At 54.5% G+C, this 21200-nt stretch overlaps 1 protein-coding gene across 2 annotated transcripts in view; it reads right to left on the reverse strand.

Annotated features, from left to right (window-relative positions):
• Nucleotides 1-554: 554 nt before the first annotated feature.
• LOC122467509 (5-formyltetrahydrofolate cyclo-ligase-like) overlaps nucleotides 555-21200 on the reverse strand; it is a 32755-nt gene continuing 12109 nt past the window's right edge. For both annotated transcript variants that reach the window (XM_043553864.1, XM_043553863.1), the window contains exon 3: nucleotides 555-931. In XM_043553864.1, coding sequence (XP_043409799.1) covers nucleotides 705-931 — 227 coding nt within the window. In that variant the 3' untranslated portion in view covers nucleotides 555-704. The remainder of the gene's footprint in view (nucleotides 932-21200) is intronic.

Consider the following 21200-nt stretch of genomic DNA (forward strand, 5'->3'; position numbering starts at 1 on the left):
CTCGCTGTGATGCCATCTGCCAGCTCCCAGCCCGCAGCAAACTTCATTTCCAGAGCAGACACCGCAAGCAAACACACAATTTCTGACTGACAGGATATCAGATCTTAGACTCGGAAGGGACCGACGCACGGCACAGCAGAGACGGAACTAAAGTATTTAAATCATAAAAGGTCTCGGTCCACGAACCATCGAAAGCTACAAAGTGTCAGACGTAAAATCTCAGGGCGAGCAAATGCAGTCATGATGAAGTGCTAGAATATTCTTGGGGAACTCTGTACGCAGAGCAAACCCCAACAAAGCAATTAGCAGCTGCCTAGTCTCCCGCGCCCGCCCACCAAAGACTGACCAGTCCAGACAGGGCTCGCTGAAACCGGGTGTGGGCTGGGGGTTGGGGGGGGGGGGGGTCTCCCTTCCGGGCGCCCCGAGCCGGACACAGGTCCTCACACACGCCTAGCTTAAGCTGCAGGGCAGAAAGATCAGCCCGCCACGCTGACGGCGGGAAGTTACGCGGAACATCACACGTGACAGCCTCCACTTGGAGTAACGTTCCACTATTGGTTTTGGAAGACGCTTTAATGTGAGGTGTTTGCAATTCCACTGGAAACAATGCAGTCCATATTCACCATGAGTGGGCAAAACGCACGCTACCTCGTGACGAGGGGCAACACGTATTCTGCTTTTCCCCGGGCCGCAGGCATCGGGATCTACGTGGAGTCTTCGTAAAGGACTTCATCCACCCTCACGTCGTGTTCGTCCACGGGGACCCGGAGGCACATCTGTTCTCGGAACGCCAAGGCCACGGTGTAGGGCTTCGAGTCCTGCTGCTGCAGACAGCGCGTCAGGTAGGAGTCGTAGTAGCCCTTGCCCCTCCCCAGCCGGTTGCCATGCTTGTCAAACCCAAGACCCGGCACGAAGATGAGATCGAGTCCCCCTGTGGAAGAGACGAACACACAGAAGAGCGTTAACGGTTTCCGAAAGCGACGGACCACTCGCGGATCTGGTTCCTGCTTTCGGATGGCGTCTAGCCTCTCTCCGATTTCTAAATGTTATTTATTTTTTTTATGTTTATTTCTGAGACAGAGAGACAGATCGTGAGCGGGGGAGGGGCAGAGAGAGGGGGAGACACAGAATCGGAAGCGGGCTCCAGGCTCCGAGGTGTCAGCACAGAGCCCGACGCGGGGCTCGAACTCACGGACCGCCAGATCGTGACCTGAGTTGAAGTCAGTCGCTCAACCGACTGAGCCACCCAGGCACCCCCCTCTCTCCGATTTCTAAAGAAATATATGACCACTCTAGGAAACCCAACAAGCACAGGGTCAAAGAAGGAAATAAAAATTACTCGGCAATTCAGTTAAGTCCGTCAATTATCCTTCCAGACGCCCTTCTGCGTGTACCTTCAACAACATGGGTTTGAACTGCGGAAAGTCCACTGTTCCATGGCTTTTCCCAATACGGTCCCGTACTGCAGATGTATTTTCTCGTCCTTACAGTTTCTTTTTTTTTTAATGTTTATTTTTGAGAGAGAGAGAGAGAGACAGAGCACAAGCAGGGTAGGGGCAGAGAGGGAGACACAGAATCCGAAGCAGGCTCCAGGCTCCGAGCTGTCAGCACAGAGCCCAACGCGGGGCTCGAACCCACGGACTGTGAGATCATGACCTGAGCCGAAGTCGGACGCGCAACTGACTGAGCCGCCCAGGAGCCCCACTTCCTTACGGTTTCTTAATTATGACTTAGTGACTTCCTTACGACTTTCTCTTCTCTGGCTTATTTTACTGTACGGAAACAGTACATAATGCATACAGAACATGCGATAACTGTGTCATCACAAGGCTTCTGGTCAACAGCATGCTGTGAGAAGGTGAGTTTTGGAAGAGTCAAAAGTTGTATGTGTTTTCAACTGTGTGTAGAGGTCAGCGCCCCTAACCCTCGAGTAGTTCAAGGGTCAACTGTAAGTACAAAAATGCAGATTCCCAGACCTCATCCTCACCTAAAGAGAATTCCATGGATGGGGCCTAAGAACTTTTTTCCTTTCTTCTTTTAAGTGTCCATACGATCCTACGTGCCTCCCAGGCTTGATCTTGGTGAATAATCCACTTAATGTGTTGTTGAATATGGCTTACTAATATTTCGTTGAGGGATTTTGCTTCTATGTTCATCGAGGACATTAGTCTGTAATTTTCTATTTTTGTAGTATCTTTGCCTGGTTTTATTATCTGGGTGATGCTCACCTCTCGGTAGAATGAATTCGGAAGGTTTCCTCCCTCTTTTTCTTTGTGGAATGGTTTCAGGAGAACTCTTTAAATGCTTGGTAGAATTGGCCTGTGATCCACCTGGCCTTGGCCTCTGTGTTTGGAGGGAGTTTTTTGATCAGTGATGTAATTTTGTTACCAGTAACTAACTGTGCACATTTCCTATGTGTCCTGATTCCGTTTTGGAGCCAACGGGCACAGAGGAAGATGCTCAACCTCACTCATCGTCAGGAAAAACGCAAATCCACACCGCCACGAGACACCACCTCACACCTGCTAGGATGTCCGTTAAAAAAAGAGAAACAGCAGAATATGTAAGTGTTGGTGAGGACGTGGGAGACACTGGAACCCTCGTATACTGCTGCTGGGAATAGAAAAAGGTACAGCTGCAATGGAAAACAGCACAGAGTTTCCTTAAAACATTAGAAGAACATCTAGCCGCCCACTTCTGGGGTATTTAGCCAAAGGAAAAAACCCTGAAATCGGGGTCTTGAAGAGGTGCTTGCACCCCCGTGTCCAGAGCAGCACCACTGACAACAGTTAAGAGCTAGAAACCCCTAATGCTGGCTGACGGACGAAAGGATAAACAAACTGCGGCCCGGCGCTGGAATACTACTCGGCCATGAAAAAGGAAGACCCGCCACCTGCCGCAACCTGGAAGAAGCCGGAAGACATTGGGTCCAGAGAGATACACCAGGCGCAGAGGGACAAATGCTACAAGATTCTGCTCACAGGAGGCGTCTGAAGGAGCCAGGCTCACGGCAGTGGGGCGCACAAGGGTGCTGCCGGAGGCTGGGAGGAGAAACGGGGCCGCCGTGCGGTGCGCGGAAGTTCCGGCCGCGCAGGGTGAGAGACGCAGCCGAGGCCACAGTTAACGCGGACCGCACGCTTACACTTCTGTTAAGGGGGAGGATCTCGTGTTATGTGTTATTGACCACATTAAAAAAAAAAAAAAAAGGGCAAACAGGGCGCCTGGGCAGCTCAGTCGGTTAAGCACCCGACTCTTGATTTCGGCTCAGGTCATGATCTCACGGTTTCGTGAGTTCGAGTCCCGTGTCGGGCTCTGTGCTGACAGTGTGGAGCCCGCCTGGCGTTCCCTCCCTGTCTCTCTGCCTCTTTCTCTCTCTCTTTCTAAAATAAAATCTTAAAAACGTTATTAAGAAAAGGCAAAGCTACAAAGGGAAAACCAAGAGAAGATGGGTGTTTCCACCAAGTGAACACGGAAGAGAGACAGAGGGAGAGAAGGCAGAATTCCAGCGCGTCGCCTCCAGGTGGCTGCAGGAGAAGGCAGAGGGGGACAGAAACTTCCTGGAGTCAGCCGAGGCTCAGCTGGTCTCACTCGCTCTCGCCAGGTGGGGGGAGCGTCTTCACTTGGAATGACTTTGAGCCAGCGCTTCCCTTAGAGCCGGCTCTCACACGCTCTCTCGGCTCTGGGTGCGGAAGGAAACCGGGGCCGGGGGATGTCAGAGCACGGGGTCAGCAAACTCCCCGTGAAGGGCCAGAGACAAAGTAGTTCAGGCTTCACGGGCCACAGGGTCTCTGTCACAACGACTCGGCTCTGCCAGGTGCCACGAGAGCAGCCACGGAAGATGCGAACCCGGGCGGGCATGGCTGTGCCCCCGTAACTTTCTACCCGCAGAGACAGGCGGCGGGCCGGGTCTGGCGGCAGGCTGCGGGGTGCTGCCGCGTCGGAGAGCACAAGGAAAGATATCCAGGAGGAAGGGAGCAGAGCGCTGGCAGGAAGGGCGAGGAGGGCCGGGAAGACGTCTATCAGATGGGGCACAGGAGGAAATCGCGGGGCGAGGGCGCGCTCGGCGGGGAGTGAGGACGGACACTGAGCTGCAGCATCTTCCTCGACAAAGAAGCGGAACCGGGCCCTGAAGGAAAACGCCGGAGGGGGACTCCGCCGGTGCCAGCACCTGCTCTCAGCCCCGAACGCATGAAGCCAGCACCGAGGATTCGGGCCACCTTCACAAAATGTCGTTTTGAGCTCTGGCCAAGGGGGCAGCAGCTAAGCCCCAGCCCCCCTCGGGCACCCTGAACTCAGACCCGTGTCCCCGGCTGCTCAGAGCATCCTGTCGGCCCGCCCAGCTCCCTCTGCCCCGACCCTGCTGCAGGTGCTGAGCGTCCAAACAAGCTGTGCAGATCGAACTCCAGCCTCATGGGCGCCTATCCCCCCTCCCCAACTTCCTGCAGGTCCGGGACTGTGGATCCCCCCCCAGGGGCCCCCACGCGGCTGGCAGGGCGCTCGCCTCCACCTGTCGCTCTGTGGGTGCCGGTGCCCCCGCACATCCAGCCGGGCACCCGCCGCCTGGCCCCGCTGACCCCAACCCAGCCTCAGGTGCGGGCCCCCTCCTCACTCTTCCCTCTCGGAGACCTTTAGTCCACCACAGTGACTTAAAGACAACGCCCAAACTCCCCGACCGGGTGGGTACCCCCGCCTTCACCACCCCCCCCCCCCACCGCTCCCACGGCCGCACGGCCTCCCAGCCTCCCGCCTGCAGGGGCCACCGGTGTTTGTATCTACCTGTCTGGTCCCCACATCATCACGTCAACGAGCCTCAGCTAGACGCCAGGCGGCCCTCCCTGCACGTGAGATTTGGTGCGACCAGCTCTTGTCCTACACGGTGACACGGTCCCGGTCCGTTAAGGAGGAAGGATCCGGGGCACCCGGGTGGCTCAGTCGCTTGACCCTCTGACTTCGGCTCAGGTCACGATCTCACGGTTCGTGGGTTCGGGCCCCGCGTAGGACTCACTCCCGTGAGCACGGAGTCCACTTTGGATCTTTTGTTCCCCCCTCTGCTCCTCCCCCGCTTGTGCCCTCTGAAGAATAAGTAAAACATTAAAAAATTTAAAAGATTAATGATAATAAAAAAGAGGAGGAGGAATCCTTTCCCCAGAGGGACGCTAGTTCGGTTCTGTTTACCGGGAAAAGAAAGAACAGTAACAGGGAGAGCGAGGAGTCGCTGCCGTCCCGTATGCAACACCTAACCCTTATCCAGAGTCCAGCTGCTGGAAGAGAAGACAGAGCACGGAAACGGACGCGGCGGGCACCATGCGGCGCCCCGGGGAGAGAAGAGGGACCGCAATCAGCTGGTCGGCACGCCCGCCCGGTGAGGCAGGAGTGCAGGGCCACCGTCCCCATCTGATGGGTGAAGAGCTGGAGCTCTGTGCCCAGAGAGGTCACATTCCTCCCCGAGGACGGCCAGCTCCTAAGAGACCCAGCGGAGGGCTTGCTGTCCAGGTGGATGGTGACTCAGCACACACCATTCCTGCTGCTAAAGGTTCGAGTGGGGTCCGGCAAAGGGACAGAGGGACATGGGAAAGGCACGTGTCGAGGGGCCGAGCGTGCAGGCTGCCGGACAGGGTGCCCGGGCCGTGTCCCGGCACCGGTACCCGGCAGCGACCAAGCGTCACTCAGAGCCACCCTGACCTGCCGTCGAAGACAGACGGGCGTATGCGAACGTAGAGTCCCCCAGCTGTCATAACCAGCTGCCGCATGCACCCCCCCGAGGCCCCGCAGCCAATCACAGAGACACGCGCACTGGCATCCAACACGCTTCTGGAACACGAGGCAGCTGGGACCGTCAGACACGGTCAAGACAGCGCACGCAGCACAACTCTCAGAAATCAGTCCCACACGCCCTGAGCTCACGTCGGGTGGCCTCAGAAACCACAGACGGGGGGGCACGGCCGCTTGACTCCCTTGTTGTGGTACGAACGTAGAGCAGGAGAACAAACCACTTTCGTGATCACAGGCGTCACAAATACTCAACTTCCGATTACACTTAAAAGTTGGGTTTTTTTGAACGTTCCTTTCCCTACAATTGCGTACCACTCTGAAAGGGTATTTGACCAAACCAGCTGAGGCAGACAGCCATTTCTTTAATTCCGCTGCAAATGCATCTTCGTTGCTTCTGCTGTGTTTGGTCACAATGGGTTTCGGCCGTTTGGGAATCCCCTTGTGGAGGCAAACGTGTAAAACACAGAATCAAAAGATGTAAAAATCATCTTGGAAAGACACAAACTGTCGTGTGACTGGTCGTTTCTGTGTTGTTCCTCTAAGAGCCTTTCTTTGAACACAGGACCTGACGTTTGTGTCAAAACACAGAGACTACAAGTGTCGTGACAGTACCAGGTACAGAAGGAAGCCACGTGCAGGGTTGTGCCTAGGCATGACCGGTCACCGCTAGTCCGCTAACTAGGCATTCGCGTCGTAAGACAATGTCGGCAAGCCTTATATTTACACCTAGGTGTTTCTGAGTTCAAGGCTTTCAGCTAGCCCTGTGAAATGCACTCTGTGTTGAAATGGAGAAGGTAGGGATGGCAGGAATTTAGACCCTTCCAGAAAAGGCTAGAGATGCAGGAATAATATATGGGGACTTAGCTGCTGGGAGCCTCAGCAATGGCGTCCTCCCCCACCCAACCCGGAGAGCCCCCCTCCCCCCCCCCCAACCCGGAGAGCCCCCTTCCTCCCCACCCACCCAACCCGGAGAGCCTCCCTCCCCCCACCCTCACCACCAAACCCTGAGAGCCCCCCTCCCCACCCCCCCAACCCAGAGAGCCCCCTTCCTCCCCACCCACCCAATCCAGAGAGCCTCCCTCCCTTCCCCACCCAACCTGGAGAGTCCCCCTCCCCGCCCCCCCCTAACCCGGAGAGTCCCCCTCCCTGCCCCCCACAACCTGGAGAGTCCCCCTTCCCGCCTCCCCTACCTGGAGAGTCCCCCTCCCCGCCCCCCCAACCTGGAGAGTCCCCCTCCCCGCCCCCCCCAACCCGGAGAGCCCCCTTCCTCCCCACCCACCCAACCCGGAGAGCCCCACTCCCCACCCCCTCAACCCAGAGAGCCCCCTTCCTCCCCACCCACCCAATCCAGAGAGCCTCCCTCCCTCCCCCACCCAACCTGGAGAGCCCCCCTCCCCGCCCCCCCGGCCCAGAGAGTCCCCCTCCCCGCCCCCCCCAACCTGGAGAGTCCCCCTCCCCACCCACCCAACCCGGAGAGTCCCCCTCCCCACCCCCCCAGACCCAGAGAGCCCCCTTCTTCCCCACCCACCCAACCCAGAGAGCCTCCCTCCCCCCACCCCCACCACCAAACCCAGAAAGCCCTCCTCCCCGCCCCCCAACCCAGAAAGCCCCCCTCTGCCCACCCAACCCAGAGAGCCTAGGAAACACTGAGCACAACCGGACAGAAGTCAGGCTAAGATGTGCCGTAAAGACCAATCACCCTTCTTCCCAGGATGCTGGTAAATAAACCCCTATTAGGGTATGTCAGGAAGGATCCAAAGAAAGCCGGCAACAGAGATTGGCTCCGGAGAAAGAAACCAGCCACAGGAGGCCTTGGATGAGAAGGACGCTTCACGCTTTCGCCCCATCCTTTTGCGCTGTTGGACTTTTTCACCACATTCGTATATAACCCCAATTTTTATCAGAACCCTTTTTTTTTTTTAATTTTTTTTCAACGTTTTTTATTTATTTTTGGGACAGAGAGAGACAGAGCATGAACGGGGGAGGGGCAGAGAGAGAGGGAGACACAGAGTCGGAAACAGGCTCCAGGCTCCGAGCCATCAGCCCAGAGCCCGACGCGGGGCTTGAACTCACGGACCGCGAGATCGTGACCTGGCTGAAGTCGGACACTTAACCGACTGCACCACCCAGGCGCCCCTCAGAACCCTTTTAAAGCATCCACTTTCTCGGACCAGAGCCTTGGAGGTGGAGTGACATGGCAGCGGAGTGTGCTTCTAGAGAGGACACTTGCGTGTGAATCCCCGGACTACCAGTCACTAGCCGAGAAAAATGCCCAGCTACTTACCTTCTGAAAGTCTGTTTCTTCTCCCTAAGATGGAAATACTAGCATCTGTAGTACGAGTCACAGAAGAGATAAACGTCCGCATGAAGAAACTAGCACGTGCCCAGTGATTGCTACCTTCGCTAAACTCCGGGTGTGCATAACACCTCTTCTCTTCATTCTGACTCTGGAAGTCGTTTCTTTTCAAGCAATCCAAACAACTGCAACACGAACCCACATGCTGAGTTACTACGCGGATCTCCTATAGGCCAAACCACCTGCAACTGTGACTCTCTACAGCCACCTGCTGTCCCGGCTGGGAATGGGCCCACCAGAGACACCCACAGGAGCCGGGCCTGAGCGCAGCGGGGAGCCGGCTGCCTCTCTAGTACACACACAGTCCCTGAGACGGGGGGTCACAGAAGGAGTTCCCCTGTTCCCCGTGGCCTTCCCCTTCACAGAGGATCCTTGGAGGAGAGTCTGTTGGCAAACGAAGGAAAACGGAAGCGCCTTCTGCCGCTTAGAAAGCGCGTGTGTGCCAGACCCTGTGCTACGGCACTTCACGGGCACGACCTCACTGAATGTCCCCAGCGGTCCCGAGAGGGAGACACGATCATCCCCTCTCTCCAACGGGAAAGCCAAGGCTCAACAAGACCACGTAGCCCGCCCGGAGGCACAGAGCTGGGACTGAACTCTGGCTTCCTGGCTCTTACTACAGGTGCAAGCCCGTTGCCTCCTGCCTGGGCACCGAGCCTGCTACCTGCCTGCCTTAGGGTTGGGGGGACCGGTCAGGTGGACGCAACACCGCATCGGTCGGGTGAGGGCCGCAGGGAGCGGCAGGCGGCACACGGAACCGGACACACGGAAGAGAGCAGTAGAGACGGGTGGCCCCCAGAGTGGTGCCGCCCGGGAAGCCTGGACCACCTCCAGGCCCGGAGGTCAAGGGGTGGGAGTGGGAGGGGCAGGACTGTAGGCCCCAAAGAGCTGCAGTTGGAGGGGCCACCTGACCGGAGCGCGGCTCTCGGCAGTCGATGCGCTGCGGCCAGGGGCGGGAGGGAGGACACGCCCCACTCACTCTCCGCCACCCTGGTCCCCGCGGCGCCATCCCCTGGCTGCAGAACCGGAGACCAGGACAAGGACTTGTCCATACAGGTGGACCTCCCCAGGCACCAAGCAAGTGGACGTGACAGACAGCGGGTGGGTCCCGAGGTGCCGAGCAAAGGGACCCAGCAAAGGTTTGCCTGCAGCTGTGACTGGCGGTTCCCTCCAGATTTGCGAGTTGGGTTTATTTCCTTATATTTATACAAGGAAATATACACACAATTTTCCTTTAGAATATGTAAACAGATTTTCCTTTAGAAATATATAATTTTCCTTTAGAAAAAGAAATACCTTTATGAATACTCAGAAAAATTTTGAGTCTTCTTTCAAAGATGTACTTTAGACACGTCGGCTATTTTCTTAGGCATACTTTTTATTATATCGTAAAGCTATCTAGTATGGTATGTAGGGAATAACTCCCAAACTTATTAAATTATTAAAAGTCAGTAGGAAGTGACTATTTGATCACAAATGTAAAAAATTACATTTTTAAAATCATCATCACCATCCCCATGAACAACCACCACAAGTGTCTCCTATATGAGAGCCAGCCCGCAAGGTGCTAAGGCCAAAACACGCAGAAGCGACGCCCGGCCACCTGGCTATGGGGTGGGTGAAGCACAGCCTGGGGGTCAAATCTGGCCACTGCCTGTTTTGTAAATAAAGTTTTATGGAACACAGTCACGCTGTGCGTTCACGTTACAGCAGCAGCATTGAATCGTTACAACAGATACCGTGGGGCACACACAGCCCCCAAATGTTAACTATCTGGCCCTTTACGGGAGAAGTTTGCTACATCCAGCTTTGTGACATCTCCCAGTTTAAAAAGGAAAAAGATAAACAAATAAAACTATGCTTCAGCTTATCCTATCTTGGTAGATATCGACCAGAGTAAACGTTGTTGGAAAAAAAGAATTAAACTGCTTTACTGTCGATACGCGACGATGCTTGGCAGAAAATAGGACCAGCGCAACAGCTTTATCCAAGTGTCATTTTCTAAATGTGACATTTACTCTGGCTCTGATCTTGGGATACTCACACTGCTGTTGACAACCAGTCGGACCTTAAAACGTCCTAGAAAACTGAAAAGATGTTACAGGACTTCATGTGGTTTTCTGCTAACTTTAGGCAACCTCTGGTCGCCCGCTTTTCCTCCTCCATCGACTGTCAAGTGAGCGGACAGAGCTCTTCAGTTTCTCAGATCTGTTGACAACCAAAGCCCAGTGATTCTGAGGATTCTGAGGACAGTTCCTTGTGTGTGTGTCTGGTCCAATCAAAAAATAAATGCGGCCAGTCACAGAAAAACGAACACTGCGTGATTCCATTTACGCGAAGTCTCTAAAGTAGTCAAATTCAGGGGCGCCCGGGGGGCTCGGTCGGTTGAGCGGCCAGCTCTCGATTTCGGCCCAGCTCACGATCCCAGGGTGATGGGATCGAGCCCCCACGACAGGCTCTGTGCTGCCAGCGCGGAGCCTGCCTGGGAATCTCTCTCCCTCTCCCTGCCTCTCCCCTACTTGTGCTTTCTCTCAAAGTAAATGAACATTTTCTAAAAACTAAAGAAGTCACATTCGGAGACACAAAGCAGATGGCGGCCATGGTCGCCAGGGCTGGGGCAGTGGGCAGGGTGAGCTGTTGAAGGGGCGCCCTTTCGGTTTTGCCAGAGGAAAGTTTCGGGTGTCCGTCTTACAACACTACGTGTACCTCACACGACTGAGCCGGGCACCTGAAGACGGCTGAGTGTGTGCGTTTTTACCACAGCGGGAAAACCGAGTAAGAACGTGGGTGCCGGGCCGCGTCGGGGGACTGTGGCAGGCGGCCCAGGGTCGTGAGAGGCCGGGCTCGGGAACAGCAAAGAATGAGTGTTTCAGATACGGAAACGTCTGGGTGCTCCTGGAGCCATTTCTATCGTCATCGCTTTTTAGGGGCTGAGCGCTCAAAGTCGTCATTCTAAATAATTACAGCTCTGCGTGACCCCCGAGCCGTAAGAGCTCGTTAGCAAGATGGAAACTTCTCCCTGGCTTCCGCCGTTTGTTTTACCAAGACGTCAGGCAAGCACTTCAGGGTCCCGCAAACTTTGCGGCGCAGCGCACTTAACTAAGATAAAGTTGCAGGGACACCGTATTTCTTCCGCTGGCCGTCTTCCTGTGCCCGCGGAGGGCCTGCCTCCTGGCTGACACCAGCCTGCGCCACAGGCTGCGGAGCAAGCCTGACAGAAAGTAACCCGTGACTTCCAAATAACAGTGTTTACAGTTATCTGGTGTTTACGGAACGTCCTTTCCTGGTGGCTTCCGAGTGCGTTTCTCACTCCAGATGCCCCTGTCATCTGCTCTGATACGTCTTCTTCTGGCGCGGGAGAAACGTTCCCGAAGCCCCGAATGTTCCCCCAAACCTGCCAGGGCAGCGTGGCAGGAAGGACAGCAAGGATTCCGAGGACGGCAGCTCTCGAGATCCGGTGCAGCCAAGTGAATCGGTGACACTTGGGAACAGCTCGCCGTGAGGACAGCCTGTCTGCGGGGCCCAGAGGACCCAGGACGGCACCCTGGACAGCTACAGGTCCGCCCAGTAAATCGTGTGAACACAAGTAACCGTACTAGGGTGACCTAGTGACAACGTAGGAAGGGAAGTGGGGAACGAAGGATGCTGGGGTCCACAGAGGAGGGGGCGCGCCCGGGGAAACCTCACCGAGGGGGTGGCCTGCGGTACCGGCCGGGGGAGGGAGAGGAGGAGGCTGAGGGTCAGGGTGGAGAGGCAGGAGCGAGAACAGGCAGAGGCACAGAGCTGGAAGAGCACGAGCGTGTGCGGGGCCGGGGACTGGCTCCCCGTGGAAGGGCCCACCCGGGGAACAGGAGCAAGGTGGCCGGAAGGAGGCACACAGAGCACGCTAGAGGGGCCTCCGGCACCAGGGCAAGAACTCCTCCGAATTCTGCAGGTTGAGCCAGGGAGCCCCGCACTCAGCCTCCAAGGGGGAAGTGAAGGAAAGAGCAGGGCTCCACGCGCGCAGGCTGTGGGACAAGGCGATGGGGCCATGCGTCAGGAAGTCACAGAACAAGTGGACGGCATCTTCGGGATCGCGGGAAAAAACGGAAACACGCCTTTTTCTGCCATTTTAAAAAGCTCTCTGGAGAATATTCCTTGGTAAGCGATTTCACTGCTCGTAAGGTTTGTCACAAAACCGCTGGCTCTTCCCGCACTCCGCCAACACGGATGAGCGCTGCTGAGAGCACCAGGCCTCCGGGCTGCCCCCCGGGCTCTGGACACCAGGGGCGGGTCCCCACTCATCCGAACACGCTGAACAGCACCCTTCCGCTCCACCAAAACACAGCTTCGATATGTTGGGGCGACACCTTCTTCTCCTCCGTGACTTTGGGGACTGACGCTCACCGTCATGTCCGTCTCACCCCACGGGACCGTGTGACCTTGGACGGGTCGCCCCCTACCCAGGCCAGCTCCCAGACGGAAGGGCTGACTTGGATGATCTCCAATATCCCTTCCGCCTCGACAATCCCCAGTGTTGCGGGAATAAGGATGTGTAAACGCGGGATCCCGCAGCTAAAACCGCCACCTCGGACCAACACTGACACCTGCTGGAGATCAGGGAAACCACTCGGCACATCTCAACCTCTAGAATCGGGGAGCCTTTAAAAATGGGTGATGGGCATTGAGGAGGGCACCTGCAGGGATGAGCGCTGGGTGTCCTATGTAAGTGATGAATCAGGGGAATCTACCCCCAAAACCAAGACTACACTGTATACACTGTATGTTCGCTAACTTGACAATAAATTAAAAAAAAAAAAGTCTTGGACACCTCACCTTGAAAACATGTCATCAATGATGCAAGTATCTTACGAAATTAAGTTTTCTAAGATTTGATTTTCTAGAACTTAAGAAAATGTTGACAAAAATAACTTAAAAAAATGTTTAACGTTTATTTATATTTGAGAGAAAGAGACAGAGACAGAGACAGAATCCGAAGCAGGTTCCAGGCTCTGAGCCGTCAGCATAGAGCCCAATGCAGGGGCTTGAACCCACAAATCATGAGATCATGAGCTGAGCTGCAGTCAGATGCTCAACCAACTGAGCCACCCAGGAGCCCCAACAAAAACAACTTTAAAATTACTTCAGAGACTTCCAGTTCCATCTGGAAATCTGAGCCACGTTCCTATGCTTTCCTATATAATAAAAATAACCAGCTTGAAAACATAATGGAAAGATCCTATTCACAATAACAACAAATATCAATTGATTAGGAATACACTCAACAAGCAATGTGCAGAAACAACGTGACTCAAATCAAAAACATCTACTAAGGAATACAGAATAAAAGCCTTGAACAACTGAGGAGGTGGCCATATTCCTGAAGACGGCTGAATGTTGTAAATAAATTTATTTCCCACAGGGGCGCCTGGGGAGCTCAGTCGGTTGAGCGTCCGACTTCGGCTCAGGTCATGATCTCGCGGTTCGTGGGTTCGAGCCCCACGTCGGGCTCTGTGCTGACAGCTCGGAGCCCGGAGCCTACTTCGGACTCTGTGTCTCCCTCTCTCTGCCTGTCCCCTGCTCACGCTCTGTCTCTCTCAAATGTAAATAATAAACATCCAAAAAATTTTTTTTCAACATACAGCTTGTTACATAATTTGACATTTTCCATAGCGAACGCACGTTAACCACTGCAATTCTTTAAAGGAGGAAAAAAGAAATTAAAACAAAACAGAGGAACTCCTCTTTCGATAACTTCTTCAAAATGAAACCAGAAACACGGACAGGTCAACACTAAGTTACTTCTAAGGCTGAGAATTCAAGCAGCACAAATGCATTTCTCCCGAGACCATTAACCAACTTTTCCGACGTATGAGTGGGGTTTCGGTTTCCTGTGCCAGCACGCTCGTCTTGAGAAACTCACCGTATCTCCCCCGACACAACCTCACGGCGAACCACGACTCACGCTTACAGACGGCTCTGCTCCGCCTTCCGGAACGCATGAAAGAGCACCCTCCACCCTGGGCCCCCAGGGCGTTGTGGGCACACCGCCGTGGCGGGCGCTGTCGCCAGGTCCGGGGCCACCATGCTACATGCGAGGGTCATCACTGCCATCGACGAGCACCTGCTATGTGCTGGGCAGTGGAAAAGCCCTACACAAACTCTCTTCGGCCTTCTCGGCATTTCCGTGAGCCGGGCAGCACGATCCATCCTCAGGTGAGGGGTCGAGACTCAGAGAGAGGGCGAGGCTGCGGGTACCCACTAGCCAGTCCGTGACAGAACCAGTCCCCAGAGGCCAACGCTCCCGTCACGACCTCCCCATTTCCTCCTCCACGCGGCTCCGTGATCAACAGACCGCGTCTCTTCCTTGCCAGGACACCACCTGTTGTACACAACAGGCGCTCATGAGCGCGTGTGCATTCATTATTGTATCCATCCATCCATCCATCCATCCATCCATCCATCCAGGGAAAGGAAAAAACGCTCTTCCGTGATGGTGGGGGGTGTGCGAGGTGGCCTAGCCTTTTTTGAAACCAGTGTGGAAACTCCACTGCTAGTAACTGACCCCATGGAGGCATTCGTGTAAGCTGAAATATATCTGGATGTTCCTCGTGCCGTTGTAGTATTTTTAAAAATGGGGTGGGCGCCTGGATGGCTCAGTCGGTTGAGCGTCTAGCTCTCGATTGAGGCTCAGGTCATGATCCCAGGGTCATGGGATCAAGCCCCATGTCAGGGTTTGCACTGAGCATGGAGCCTGCTTGAGATTCATTCCCTCCCTCCCCCCCCACCCTCTCTCCCTCTCTCTCTCTCTCTCCCCCTCTCCGCTCCTCTCTCTCTCCCCCCTCTCCCTGTCTCCCCCTCTCCCTCTCTCTCTCCCCCCTCTCCCCCTTCCTCTCTCTCTCCCTCTCTCTCTCTCTGCCCTCCCCCCGCCCCCCACTCACACTCTCTCTCACTAAAATGAAAAATTAAAAAATTTGAAAAAATGCAAGCAATCTAAATGTCCATTAACAGAGCATTGGTTAAAAAAATTAGAGACATCAATGCTACACGACCATCTGAAACACTAAGGCAGATCACCCTGTGTAGCTATGAAAATAATTCTAAGGTTCATTAACAAGTGAAAAAGCAACACATAAAACAGAACGTGGAGTATGATCCCATCTGCATAAGATGTTTACAAATGAGCACACGCAGACGGAGAAGGGTAGCAGCCATGCTCACGGCACTCACATCTGGGGAACGGGTCAGCTGGACGTAACTTTTCATCGTGTCCCTGACTAAGCCACTGAAGTGGTTTACCCTGAGCGCGTAGTTATTACTCCATGAACGACAGAGGAACCTGGCTCCCTGTCTGGGCTGTCCTTGTGTGTTCGTGAGCACCAGCAGCGTGGGAGCACTGGCAGCAGGGACACACGGGACGGTGAATGGACTGGCCTTGCCTCCCCCGCGGCTGCTCTTTCGTCCAAAGACCACGTCCTCGCTGTGAGGACTGGGCTGCTTGTGCATGGACACGCCTCCTTCCCACCGGCAGAAATCAAATAGTAAAATCATCGCTTCCTTCAGGATCTTTCACTCTCCTTGTTAAACCCACAGAGGGTCCCTGAGAGAGGCGTGTCCTGCCCGGGGACAGCTGGTTAAGTCTGCGTTTCCTTTCGATTTTATCACGAACTCAACCGAGGACACAAAGTTCACGATTACTCCTGAAAGGGGCGGCCGCCACGGCTGGTGGGCGAGGGGCTGGGCAGCTCTCGCTCGTCCATCGTAGGAGCCCTGACAAAAGCCCACCTTCCCCAAAGACACAGTCCCTTGCCGTCGCACCCCGCCTTTCTTGTCGCCAAAGCAGAGGCGCAAGGAACTCTGCGGTCCCTGACGTCTAGCACGTTGTCAACACCCACCTCCACGTACTCAGAGATTCTGCTGTCTCCCTTAGCTGACCGTTGCCAAATGTATATTTACGACTTCTCTCTACTTTTACACCCTATGCTGATCTAAGAAGTCATTTCAAAAACACGTGACACAAAAAAACCCACCTCATCTAGAGAGGGAAGCGCACTCAGTCTGGCCCGCGTAGATCAGACACATCGTCCACCGGCCAGCCTCTGTTCAGAGCCGCGAGCTCGCCCTACAACCACACTCCAGCCAGTCCTATCTCCCGACCTCCCGATCTGGGCCTCCCACGAGCTACCTAGCAGAGGCCCCAGGACCACCTCCAACGGGGCTCAGCACCTACTCCCCAACTCCTCCCTCCTGCACTCCCTGACTGGGTGAATAGCACCCACCCTGGTGGCAAAGCCGGGCTGGGCCTCAGTGGCCCTGAGTGGGCAGTCACCGAGGCCTACAGACCACACGCCGTGTGTGTCAGAGCTCATGTGTCCTCTCCATTCAAGTGACGGTCACTCCTCCTCCCTGTCCTATCACATTCCCGGGGGATGCCCCACCCCCAGTCTCCTTGGTCCTGTCCTCCTCACGGCTGGCAGAACAATCTTCCCAAAACACAGACTGTCCGTGTCGCGCCCCCCACCCCCGGCTAAAGTATCTCAGAACTCCCCAGCACCTACAGAATACAGTTCACCTCCGTGTGCAGGATGTGCACGCTTCTTCAGGAAACGGGCCTGTGGCGTCCGACACGGAGTCGGCCACGGCCCCGACTCATACTTGGGCTGAGTACGGCAGGGGCTTCTTGTCCGTCTGAACATCCGCTCTCCTCTGGCGTCCGTCCTACCCTTCCCCTTGGTGGAGCCAGGACCGCCTTCACCAGCCCAGGAGCCCCACCGCCTGACCCCTGCATAGCCTCTAACGTTCACGCCACGGCACCTGATGGAAAATGTTGGCTGATCCCTGGTCTAGAATCACGAGTGGGAAACCCAGGGTGACCCAACAATTCAATCCCCATTCTAGAATCCACTGACATGTACAGAGACAATGTCAATAAAATAATAATAAGAAGAAGAAGAAAAAGAAGCAGCAGCAGCAGCATTCTGAAAATACCACACTGAAAAAAAATTAAAGGAATTCTCCATCTGGTGAAAATTAATAAAAACATAGAAATCAATAATAAGGAAGGCACAGCTTAAAAGCAGAAGCAGGGAATGACGAACCCGTGCAACTTTAGAGTTGAGTTTAAATGACTGTCCTTTGCTAATGCAGTAAATAATCAAATGTGAAAAACACAATGCCTTAACGAATAGACACACATCTTTGAATTATGACTATGACTGATTTTAAAATCCCAGGTTATGTTGATAAAAACCAGGAAGAATAAGCACGTTCCCTTTCTTATCTTTTACAGGAAGTAAAGTCGATACAGGTGACGTGGACGACGCCAGTGAGAATTTAAGGCTCAAGAATGATTTCACGGTGACAGACGGGAACGCGCAACCAACGGGACCAGAGGCAGAAGGACGCGGAGGAAAGGAGATGGCAAAAACAACCCGTTTTCCCCAAACAGAATACAAGATGGCAGAGGTTCCACCTGTGGGGAGTCTGTCACCTGGGCTCGTCCTTTAGTGACAGAAAGTGTTGGGTGGCTCCTTGGACCCCTGTGCCGGGACACAGCGGGTGGTGGGCTAGCCCAGCTGGGCGAGAACGACGGGCCGAGGCCCCCGAGGAAGCTGCGGTCTTACTGGGCTGGGCGCTCACCAGGAGGCAATGAGCGACGTGTGGGATGACAGCATGTTCTGTCCTGCAGGAGACAGACCGTCGGTTCCGGAACAGCCCCAAGAAGCCCGTCCCCAGCGCACTGGGTGCCCGGATGAAGGCCCCGCCGTTCTTCCTGCGTGTGTACTTGATAAGGTGCCGGAAGGAAAAGCTTCTCAGCCCCAAGACCAGCGTACTTTCAGACACAGCAACTTGACGCAAGCTCTTCCCCGGGAGGGCGGGAGTCCTCCCGGGATCACTCACTCCACGAGCAATGGTGCCCACCCAGCAGATGCCAGGAGAAGAGGGGACGGCCGGGTCGCGGCGCACTCTGGGCGAATGGGGCACCCAGAAGGAAAGGGCACCTGGACGGGCGCTCGAGTGGAAACCAGAGCAAGTGACTGGCTGCGTCATTACCTGCCCACGTGCCCTGGAGACAGCCACGCGACCTCCCACCCGAGAACCAGCAAGGTAGCGCGAGGACCGCAGGGCCAACCGTCCGTGCGGACGTCACCCCAGCCCCACAGGGGCACACGTGACATGCAGGAACTCGCCCAAAATCACAGCTGCTTTATTTTTAGTCGTGATAATTTACACGAACGGAGGCCCAGACCCAAGGCAGCCCACTCAGGGCTCCCAACCTGGGTACGGAAGCAACAGCAGCCGAGGCAGGGATAACATTCCACCTGGACCTTCACTCCGCAGCCTCCCCAAAGCAGTGCTGGGACGAGATCCACTCCAACACGATTCCGGCCCAGGACCCGCATTAACCCTTTACTCACAAGCACCAAATAGCAATGTCACAGCACCTTATAAAACAACTATTTCTGACGTACTTTTTTTTTTTTTCAACGTTTATTTATTTTTTTGGGGGGACAGAGAGAGACAGAGCATGAACGGGGGAGGGGCAGAGAGAGAGGGAGACACAGAATCGGAAACAGGCTCCAGGCTCTGAGCCATCAGCCCAGAGCCTGACGCGGGGCTCGAACTCACGGACCGTGAGATCGTGACCTGGCTGAAGTCGGACGCTTAACCGACTGCGCCACCCAGGCGCCCCTCTGACATACTTCTTTAAGTGCTCCTAGGTACATGCTTCTAATCATTTTTAAAATTCAGCCTTTCTTTACTGGATATAAAATACTGACCATCCGTGAACTTACATAAGCATTCTCTGGCTTTATAATAACAGCACTGGCCCCATCGCACAAACCTGTACTCAGAGTCCACTGTGAGAACCAGGTGACACCAGGCACCAGCAGCTCGCGACTCAGAAGGTCTGCTCTTCCCGAATCAAGTGCCAGTGTGTGTTCTTTCCACCAAGCAACTCACTGACCCCAGACAGACGTCCTTCGATGCACATCGGTTCCGACTCTATCTACCTGGAGACAGCGTCAGTTGCCACAGGTAAAGAACCCAGGCCCCTACGACTGTCCCTGCTTCAGATGCCACTGCAAGTCCCAGCTGTCACCTGCACCTCTCACACATGGGCTGTACATCGGAGGTTCCCACGGCCTCTTCTTGGGTTTGGTTAATTTCCTAGAGCAGCTCACAGAATTCAGAGAAACATTTTACCTACTAGGTTACTGGCTTACGGACCTCATCAAGATAAAAAGCTTCTGCACAGGGAAGGAAACAATCAACAAAACTAAAGGCAACCAACGAAATGGGAGAAGGTTATTTGCAAATGACATATCGGATAAGTTAGTATCCAAAATCTATAAAGAACTTAACAAACTCAACACCCAAAAAACAAGTAATCCAGTGAGGAAATGGGCAGAGGACATGAATAGACACTTCTCCAAAGAAGACATCCAGACCACCAACAGACACATGAAAAGATGCCCATCATCACTCATCACCGGGGAAATTCAAATCAAAACCACAAGGAGATACTACCTCACACCTGTCAGAATGGCTAAAATGAACAATTCAGGAAACAGCGGGTGTTGGCGAGGATGCAGAGAAAGGGGAACCCTCTTGCACTGTTGGTGGGAAGGCACACTGGTGCAGCTGCTCTGGAAAACAGTGTGGAGGCAGAAGGGAGGTAGAGGGGAAGGGAAGCAAAAATAAGATAAAAACAGAGAGGGAGGCAAACCACAAGAGACTCTTAAAGGCAGAGAACAAACTGAGGGCGGCTGGAGGGGTGTTGGGTGGGGGGATGGGCTGGATGGGGGATGGGCATTAAGGAGGCCACCTGTTGGGATGGGCCCCGGGTGTTGTATGTGAGTGATGAATCACTGGGGTCTATTCCTGAGACCAATACTATACTGTATGTTAACTAACTTGAATTTAAGTTAAAAAACAATTTTTTTTTAATTTTTAAAAAAGTATGTTATAACTCAGGAGCAGCCAGACGGAAGAGGTGCAGAGGGCTGGGTGTGGGGATGGGCACAAGACTTCCCTGCCCTCTCCAGGTGCACCCCTCTCCCAAACCTCCCTCCGTTCACCAACCCAGAAACTCTCTGAACCCGTCCTCTTGGGTTCTTATGGGAGCTTCAAGACATAGGTGCGATTAAATCACTGGCCACTGGCCTCCCTGGCCTGAAAGTACCAGCCCTCCAGAGACGGCTGGTTCCCCGGTGACCAGCCCCCATCCCTAGGTGCATTGGAACGTGATGTCATTAACATACACTGGGGCAGGGCTGAATACTGATGAATACTGAGACACCTTTATCACTCGTACCCCTTAGGACACTCCAAGGGTTTTAGGAGCTCTGTGCCAGAAACCAGGGCCAAAGAGCAAGTATACGTATTTCTTATTATCAATCACAATTTCACAAAGTCCATCAGCAATTAAAAAAAATGTACCCCAAGGAGAATTAACAAAACAGGGAGCGTGTGTTAGAAGCCAGGTGAGTGGGAATTAGAGAAGGGGACTGCGGTATCGGGTGGGGGGGGGCAGCCGGGGAAGGTGTGGAAAGGTAGCTGAGCTCCGGAATCTTACCTGCCACGTCTGGGGACCCCCTCGTGAGGGGCTGCACGAGGCACTTCCTGCACTTCGTCACATCCCCCCTCCCGCAACTGTCGCATGAAAAAAAACATGTGCTTTGAGAGGCAGGTAACTTCCCAGATGGTCAAGCCTAGATTCCAACTCCGATCAGTCTGCCTCCAAAGGCAGGGAGCTTAAGCACTAGACTAAAAGACACGGCCTTGAAGGAACAAACACGGAAGACATTCCAGCCCGGAAACACAGCGGACGCGGGTGTCACGGTGATGCGCGCGGCGTGCCTGCGGACGACGGGTCACCGGCAGCGAGATCAGCGGCACCGACTGACGCCATCTCACGGAAGCGGCTCCGTGACATCTGTCTGTGGAGGAGAAGACTGGAGCTCAAAGGACGCGAGCCATCTTTCCAGTCACAGCAAGCAGCCAGATTAGAACGCACACCCGGTTTATCGGACTCCAACCTACGGTCTGACTGCTGGGAAAGGCTGGCTTCCAGCAGACGTTCTGGCCA

The sequence above is a fragment of the Prionailurus bengalensis genome, chromosome B3 (genome assembly GCF_016509475.1).
Source record: "Prionailurus bengalensis isolate Pbe53 chromosome B3, Fcat_Pben_1.1_paternal_pri, whole genome shotgun sequence".
Lineage (NCBI taxonomy): Eukaryota > Metazoa > Chordata > Mammalia > Carnivora > Felidae > Prionailurus > Prionailurus bengalensis.